Source organism: Gadus chalcogrammus, chromosome 3 (genome assembly GCF_026213295.1).
Source record: "Gadus chalcogrammus isolate NIFS_2021 chromosome 3, NIFS_Gcha_1.0, whole genome shotgun sequence".
NCBI lineage: Eukaryota > Metazoa > Chordata > Actinopteri > Gadiformes > Gadidae > Gadus > Gadus chalcogrammus.
In genome coordinates this window covers 21,692,325-21,700,312 of record NC_079414.1, presented here as the reverse complement: position 1 = coordinate 21,700,312, position 7,988 = coordinate 21,692,325, and the positions used below count along the sequence as shown (strand labels likewise).

Here is a 7,988-nt window from a genome sequence, read left to right as displayed (position 1 = left end):
GTTCTCCTATGATTAATGAATAGCGTGTGGTCTCTCTGCCATTGTGATGTGGGTGCAGGTCCACGTCAACCCCTGCTTCAGCCTGCAGGGCGGCGCCCTGGAGCGCCCGCAGCCCCTGGAGAGAGAGCGCTGGCACCCGCTGCGTCACGGGGAGCTCTTCTCCCTGATGCCCGGGAGCTTCATATACAGGGTGGAGGCCCTGGGGGGAGAACCCCTCACGCCCAGGTACTCCTCCTGCTCCGACTCAGCTCCTACTCTTCCTCCTCCTCCTCCTCCTCCTCACCTCTTCCCCCTCCCCTCCACCTCTTCCTCGTCTCGACCTCCCGCTCCTCACTTCCTCCCCCTTGTCTCCTCCTCCCCCGCACCTCCTCCTGCTGCTCCTACTTCTCCTGTGTTGGTATCCTTTTTTGTGATGTCATCGGTCATGTTTGTGTCTGTGGCCCCAGAGTGTGATGTCATGTTTCTGTGGAGGCCCCAAGAGTGTGATGTCATGTTTCTTTGGAGGCCCCAAGAGTGTGATGTCATGTTTCTGTGGAGGCCCCAAGAGTGTGATGTCATGTTTCTGTGGAGGCCCCAAGAGTGTGATGTCATGTTTCTGTGGAGGCCCCAAGAGTGTGATGTCATGTTTCTGTGGAGGCCCCAAGCGTGTGATGTCATGTTTGTGGGGAGGCCCCAAGAGTGTGATGTCATGTTTGTGTGGAGGCCCCAGAGAGTGATGTCATTGTCTGAGGCCTCTGTGATGTCGCCGCAGTGCCAGCGGAGGTCTGGAGGGAGATGAGGGTCCCACGGGTGCGAGGGATTCTCCTCCACATGAAGAGACGCTTCCTCTTGGATGTAGCCACGAGCAGGCACCTCCTGCACTGACCGGTAGAACCCCTCCTCCTGCTGCACACAGTCCAGAGGGTGATGCCCCGCCCACACAGGAAGTCACACCCACACAAGATGCCCCGCCCACTAGGCGGTTGACACTGAATTTCGAGCAAGAAAAGGTTCATACCCTGAAGTGTACTCTTTGCGTCATCATATAATTTCATTATATAATATATAAATAATCTGAAAACACTGGGCTCACTGGAGCTTTAATGAAGGTTGTTTGTATTGGGCCAATAGGAGCAGAGTGGGCGGTGCTTCCTTCCTAAACCCAAGAGAGTGTTGCCTGCCTGGATGACAGCTGGAGCTGCTCTGGAAGGTAAGCATAGGGCCTCTCCTAACTCCCAACTACACCCAACTCCTCAACCCATCGGCTCTAAAAATTAACCTTAACCTTAATAATAACGGCTAATTATTATAATGTATTTTGGTAATCTGGTTATTATAATGGTTTGTCTTGTGATAATAACTGGTTATTAGAATTTATTGTATTGCTGTTGGTTGGTTTTAGCTCATCAGGATGTTGCTTTGTGTGTTGCTATGGATACAAGTAGGCTCTCTCTTTTTGACAGGCCAATCAGGAGCCGGCAGCAAGCAGCCAGTTCCAGCCGCTAACAAGAGAAAACGAAGCCGAGCTGAAGGGCCCAGAGCGGGCCTCAGCTCGGAGGAGACCAGAGCGGGCCTCAGCTCGGAGGAGACCAGAGCGGGCCTCAGCTCGGAGGAGACCAGAGCGGGCCTCAGCTCGGAGCTGCCCAGAGCGAGCCTCAGCTCGGAGGGGACCAGAGCGGGCCTCAGCTCGGTGGAGACCCGAGCGGGCCTCAGCTCGGAGGAGACCAGAGCGGGCCTCAGCTCGGAGGGGACCAGAGCGGGCCTCAGCTCGGAGCTGCCCAGATCGGGCCTCAGCTCGGAGGAGACCAGAACGGGCCTCAGCTCGGAGGAGACCAGAGCGGGCCTCAGCTCGGAGGAGACCAGAGCGGGCCTCAGCTCGGAGGAGCCCAGAGCGGGCCTCAGCTCGGAGGAGACCAGAGCGGGCCTCAGCTCGGAGGAGACCAGAGTAAACAAGACCAAACGAGGCCGAGCTGAGCGTCCCAAAGCCGGCTTCAGCTCGGAGGACCCCGGAGATGAGGACTCTTCGGGCTCAGCCCCCAGGAGGAAGCGGATGAGGAAGATGAGCGGCGATGCAGTTGGGTGACCCCAGTGACCTCCAGCTCAGTGTTTTATAATCAGGACAGCCTTGTCTTAAAGGAGCATGACGTTTATCTATCAACATTATATTATTAATATTCTATATATATTTATTAGAACTGTGTCATTAATTTGTTTGAAATAGAGTTTTGATTCAAATGAGAAAGAGTAGCTTAGCGTTAGAACAGTTTCCTGTTGTAATCGCCATAGTTACCGTGTCTGACTTTCTTCTAGAACACTCAGACGGACAAGGACCTGCCCCTACATCACCATAGCAACAGCCCGGGGGAGGAGGACTGCGGTAGGCTGAGTGATGAAGGTGCTTCGAGAAGTGACGTCAGACCAGACGGGAAGTCCACGGCCCCTGGAGGGGCGGGGTCTGGCCACGCCCCCTCCCGGAGCGCCAGACCCCGCTGTCCATACGGGGCGGAGTGCTACAGGTGAGACTCCGCCTCCAGCTGGCCTCGCTGCATCACCTGTTATCGCCTAGCAACCGTGTGTCAGCACGTTTCGTCACCAGCAGATTGAATAACATGGCGCGTTCAGATCCCTGGGACTTAATATGGAAATAATTTTCGTGACGTCGGAAAGTTCTTGAGAACGACACCTCATGACGCTCTGAAGATTCTACTTCCGTTTGGCAATGGGGCCAGATTTTGATAACAGAGTTGCCCAGTTGGTGACGTATTGTTAACTAGTGACGGGTGAAAATGGAGGAACATGAAAGTTTTACTCAATATAAAAGAATCAACCACCGTATCACATTCTTTACTATTGATTGACGTAACCGTCAATTGCTGAGTCTTTGCTCAGTTTTAAACGTTGTACTGGTAAACCAGCTCTAGATAAGGGCAAGTATAGCCTTCCATACAGTGGCAATACTGTATGTGCTCCTCATAAAGAATAGCAAAAGGATGGTAGGTGATAGGCTCCAAGGAAATAAAGGCGTGCGAACTTGAAACTGATCCTACCAAGTTCTCTTTAGTTCTGACTGTTTTTTACAGATAAAAAAACCATGCTGTGAAGAACTTTTAGTTTCCGAACGCAGTTCACATGAACGGTCGCTGGCGAGCCGTCTCGTTATCACCAGGACCATGAACGCGGCTTTAGATACACATTATCCCCGTTACACCGCCAGGTAAACCCCTGGTTGCATTCAAATGTTTTAAATGTCAATCACTGATCAGTTTCCCGCCTGCGTTGTCATGGGAATGGGCCACGCCTCCCAGATCCACAGGAAGCTGTGAAGTGGCCCTGACCTCCGACCTCATGTGTTTTTCTCAGGAAGAACCCGCTGCACTTTCAGGAGTGTTGTCACCCCGGTGACCACGACTACCAACAGGAAGAGGAGGAGCCTGAGGAGGAAGTGGACCTTCCCGAATGTCCCTACGGCATCGACTGTTATCGGTATGACACCGCACTGACCACATCAGTACAGAGAGATACTGTCAGACTCAGACCACATCTGTACTGTTGGACCAAATTATAACTGTAGGATCAAATCTTTACTGTACTGTATGACATCTGTAAAGTCGGACCAAAGCTTTACTGTAAGACCACACCAGTTTAGTGTAGGATCAAATCTTTACTGTATGACATCTGTAAAGTGGGACCCAAGCTTTACTGTAGGACCACACCAGTTTCCTGTAGGATCAAATCTTTACTGTAGGACATCTGTAAAGTGGGACCCAAGCTTTAGTGTAGGACATCTGTAAAGTTGGACCAAAGCTTTACTGTAAAACATCTGTAAAGTTGGACCAAGGCTTTACTGTAGGACATCTGTAAAGTTGGACCAAAGCTTTACTGTAAAACATCTGTAAAGTTGGACCAAAGCTTTACTGTTGGTCATCTGTAAAGTTTGACCAAATCTTTACTGTAGGACATCTGTAAAGTTGGACCAAAGCTTTACTGTAGGACCTCTGTGCTGTAGAAATGTGCATCGTAGGCCCTGATGTGATTCCCCCGTGTTTTTGTGTGGCAGAAAAAACCCGCTGCACCGTAAGGAATTCAAACACTCCAGGAGGGCAGGTACGTCGTCAGCACACAGACACCAGGCGCAGAGCTCCCTGTATGTACGGTCATAATAATCCTCAGAACAAAGTCAAGCCTGTCTCCCTGCCGGTCCTTCTGTCTGTCTGCAGCGAGGAGCACGAGGACCGCACCCAGCACTCAGGCTGGGGACGATGAAGACGAGGACGAGTATGAAGATAGCTTCATTAATGACAGCAGTGATGAGGCTTTCGATGACTCCGACTACGTCCCGGCCGGGTCCGATGACAGCGGAACGGAAGAGCTCAAAAACAATTCCCAGGACTCCCTGAGGAGCAAGTAGTGATCCCTGGTTCGGTTCCTGTAAAAGACGTCCTGAGGAGCAGGAAGTTATTCCTGGTTCCTGAATATTTTTTTGTGGCTGTCCTGTTATGAATACTTAGTTTGATTTGTAATTACAGATTTAAATGAAACAGTTGTCTTGTTGTTATTTTGATTGGTCAAAGAAACACCAAACCTAGGCCCCAGATCTGGTTGGTCTAGTGGTGTCAACTGACCAGTATGAACACCGCTAGACCCACCAGGACTTCCAGCAGTAACACCCCCAGACCCTCTTAATCCCTCAACTGGATAGTAACTAGCGTGACCGGGTTACCCTGTGCATGTAAAAGGGTACTGAAGGTGGCAATCATCCCCAGGGGAACTCCTGCCCTCAGGCCACAGACGAGGCAGCACGTCTTTTAATACAGTTTATTAGAAAACAAACTCCTTTCATGGTCCAACAATAAGACTCTCCATACAAATAAAATAAAAAAACCTCCAGGACGATCCGCAACTTTTACAAAAATCTGAACGGAAATCCAGGAACCCTTTCAGCTTCTCTCGCACCCCCCCCCCCCTCCCCTCCCAAAGTCTCCCCCTCCTCTCTCTCCCGCGGGAGGTACAGGAAACTACTTCTTGGCGTAGGTGATCTTCATGGCGCAGGTGGCGGTGATCCTGAAGCCCTGCAGGGCGTCTTTAGCCACGCCCGCCAGAGCCTCGCCCTCAAACTCCACAAAGGCGATGTCGTGTTTCCCCGGAACCAAGCGCACCTCCTTGAACCCCGGGAACCTGAGGACCAGAAGGGGAACCGTGAGAATCATTCACCCTACAGGCACACACCTACACACCAGGCCAGGGTTGGTCCCCCTCCCCAGACCAGAGTTAGAAAGATAGTGGTATTCACACAAACCCTAACATGTTCCTGGTGTCAAGTTGTGAATACTTGCCCAGGAGACGGTCGGGCAGCAGCACTCTATAGAGCCCTCACCTGGTCCATAGCCATACAATAAGCCAATACAAAGTACGCTACAACTTATGAGACCAGCACTTACTGGTTGAAGAGCATGGACAGCATCATCTCATTGGTCTCCTCCGGCAGGTTGCTAAGGAACAGGATGTAGTTGGGAGGATTGTCCGGTACCTGGAGAAACATCACACACCTGTCAACACACCTGCTCCAATAGAGGAGCTCTTCAGACACCTGGTCCTATAGAGGACCACTTCCACACATCTGGTCCAAAAAAAGACCCCTTCCACACACATGTCGAGACCAGGATAGTAAAACTAGAGGTCTGAATGAGGGCGAGGCCAGCATGACACTCATTAAAAAACCTCGCTCATCGGGCGATACGCTATACCACGCTCTTATTGATCCATTACTATAATTAAAGAAAGCTCTTCTAGATAAGAGCAGTAACGTTTTACTGATAATGAATGCATTGTTTAAAACTCGGTCTAACTGAAGGAGCAGTGAAGAAATACTCCATCAGGAGAGACGTACCGGGGCAGCTGGGCTGTTTGTCTGCGGGGTGAGTGCCTGCAACAAGAAATCACATTGTTTGAATCCAAGAACGTCGTTCATCTCTTCATCCCCATTACATACCTCTAGAAGTGCACTGCTTATATATACATCTAACGGCATTACATAGTATGCTGTTAGAATGCTAGTATGCTGTTGTTGGGCTTGGTATGTGGTCTGAGTGCTAACGTTTCATTGACACAGACAGCTAATTTCTCTGAAGACAAGATCCTACATTAGGAATCAACAGTGCGTGCTCTCATTGGTTTGCTTTCCCACTAGTTGAGAGAGCAAATTCAAACCCATTGAAACAAAAGGGGTGTCAATGGTTCTCTTCGATGTCTGATCAGTGGGTATGAGGACTCACCACTGGCCCTGGCTTCTTGGCTAGGCTGGTCAGCACCTCAGGAACCTTCTTCTTCTTGTCCTTCTTCTTGTCCTTGTCTCCGTACGTTCCCCTCATCTTTGCGATCACCTCCGAGTCGGTCTTGGCATACTGGATGCGCTGGGAGCAGAGAGGGACGGGGACAGTGTAAGAAACCAAACTCCATAATAGCCTTTATGGCTGGGATCAGAAACCAAGGAACAGCCCGGTTTGGAGTTGCAAACTATCTTTCACTAATTGGATCGGGCTATCATACCCTGTGTAGTCTCAACGGCTTGTCCAACCAGGCAGTGAGACAGCTCAACAGCCCGTCTCACCAGGTAGTGAGACAGGTCAACAGCCTTTCTAACTAGGTAGTGAGACATAGTAACAGCCTGGCTAACCACCAGGTAGTGAGACGGGTCAACAGCCTATCAGGTAGTGAGACATTGTAACATATCTATCTAACCAGATAGTGAGACATGGTAACGGCCTGGCTAACCAGGTAGTGAGACAGGTCAACAGTTTGCGCAGTGGCGTTTATGTAGCTATCGCTTCTATAGCCGTGATCATTGTGGTGTTACCAGTCTCTCAAGCATGTATGCCAAAATGATCTGACATAGTGGGGTTTAGTGACCATCCTGAAGATGGTTTCGTGATTATAAATATACACACTGTGTGTGTGTGTGTGTGTGTGTGTGTGTGTGTGTGTGTGTGTGTGTGTGTGTGTGTGTGTGTGTGTGTGTGTGTGTGTGTGTGTGTGTGTGTGTGTGTGTGTGTGTGTCAGCCTGAGGCGTCATTGTAAACCGGTTGGGGTCGGAACTCACCATGGGTTTGTTGTAGAAGGGGAAGCCCTGTAGTTGTCGCAGGGCGTTGGTCGAGGCGGCCAGCTCTTTGAACACAACAAAGGCCTGGCCGCGCATCTTGGACGTCTTCATTGCAACGATGTCGACGATCTGACCGAACTGAGAGAACAGGGCGTAGAGCGACCGCTTCAGCTCTGAAGAACGATAAAAAGAACAGGTTGAGAATCCGCTCTCCAGTATTGGATGGACAAAGAGCAGACATCAAATTCATTAACCGTTAACAATACAAAGACGTGAGGGGGTTAATTCGAACATCCTCTTGTTTGAGGTGACAATGTTATGCAAAAAGTATGAGGAAACTCACCATCCTTGTTGACTTTGTCGTTCATATTGTTGATATAAATCGTGTGGTTTGGTCGGATATCCATGGTGGCTGGTCTCTGGAGACAAAGTCATATTCATGTACAGTACTATAGAAATACTTATTCTGACCAGTTCTGGACTATCCGAGCCTAAAATTTAAACTTCTTGAATAACATAATAAAACCCGAAACATTTCGTGTCAAACATGTAATAAAAGGGCAACTGTATAGAGTAGTGAAACCATTAAAAACCAACGGAGAGGTAGCGTTGCCCATTCATTCAGTGTTAGCCTAGCAGCGGTTAGCTCACTTGACACACATTAAGTTCTATCTTTTTAATTCTCATTACATCACATTTTGTTCCAATAGAAGTGGATCATATAAACGGGATCATATAAAATGCCTCGATCAATCTTACCATAACAATGCAATATAAAGAAGGTATCACAAAGAAGTTCATAAAATAACACAATAATAACTCACCTCTTGAACGCACTGCGGTATAACCGGAAACAGGAAACAGGTCTCGTTTGCGCCTGTTCCTCCTTAAACATTTCCCCGCTACCGCCGCC

At 49.5% G+C, this 7,988-nt stretch overlaps 2 protein-coding genes across 3 annotated transcripts in view; one reads left to right on the top strand and one right to left on the bottom strand.

Moving 5' to 3' along the window:
- The window catches only part of aplf (aprataxin and PNKP like factor), a 5,699-nt gene extending 1,012 nt beyond the window's left edge, over window positions 1-4,687 (top strand). Inside the window, exons 4-11 of one of the 2 annotated variants that reach the window (XM_056586722.1) lie at window positions 59-225; window positions 752-989; window positions 1,111-1,189; window positions 1,443-2,053; window positions 2,290-2,495; window positions 3,340-3,462; window positions 4,037-4,083; window positions 4,197-4,687. In XM_056586722.1, coding sequence (XP_056442697.1) covers window positions 59-225; window positions 752-989; window positions 1,111-1,189; window positions 1,443-2,053; window positions 2,290-2,495; window positions 3,340-3,462; window positions 4,037-4,083; window positions 4,197-4,387 — 1,662 coding nt within the window. In that variant the 3' untranslated portion in view covers window positions 4,388-4,687. The remainder of the gene's footprint in view (window positions 1-58; window positions 226-751; window positions 990-1,110; window positions 1,190-1,442; window positions 2,054-2,289; window positions 2,496-3,339; window positions 3,463-4,036; window positions 4,084-4,196) is intronic. The other variant, XM_056586721.1, reaches the window with a different exon arrangement.
- A 77-nt stretch (window positions 4,688-4,764) lies between these two features.
- snrpb2 (small nuclear ribonucleoprotein polypeptide B2) lies at window positions 4,765-7,909 on the bottom strand. The gene is made up of 7 exons (XM_056586775.1): window positions 7,900-7,909; window positions 7,419-7,494; window positions 7,076-7,248; window positions 6,252-6,389; window positions 5,867-5,902; window positions 5,418-5,506; window positions 4,765-5,154 (listed from the first exon to the last, which is right to left on the bottom strand). The coding sequence occupies exons 2-7, from the start codon at window positions 7,480-7,482 to the stop codon at window positions 4,995-4,997; spliced, it is 660 nt and encodes a 219-aa protein (XP_056442750.1). The 5' UTR covers window positions 7,483-7,494; window positions 7,900-7,909; the 3' UTR covers window positions 4,765-4,994.
- Window positions 7,910-7,988: the final 79 nt, after the last annotated feature.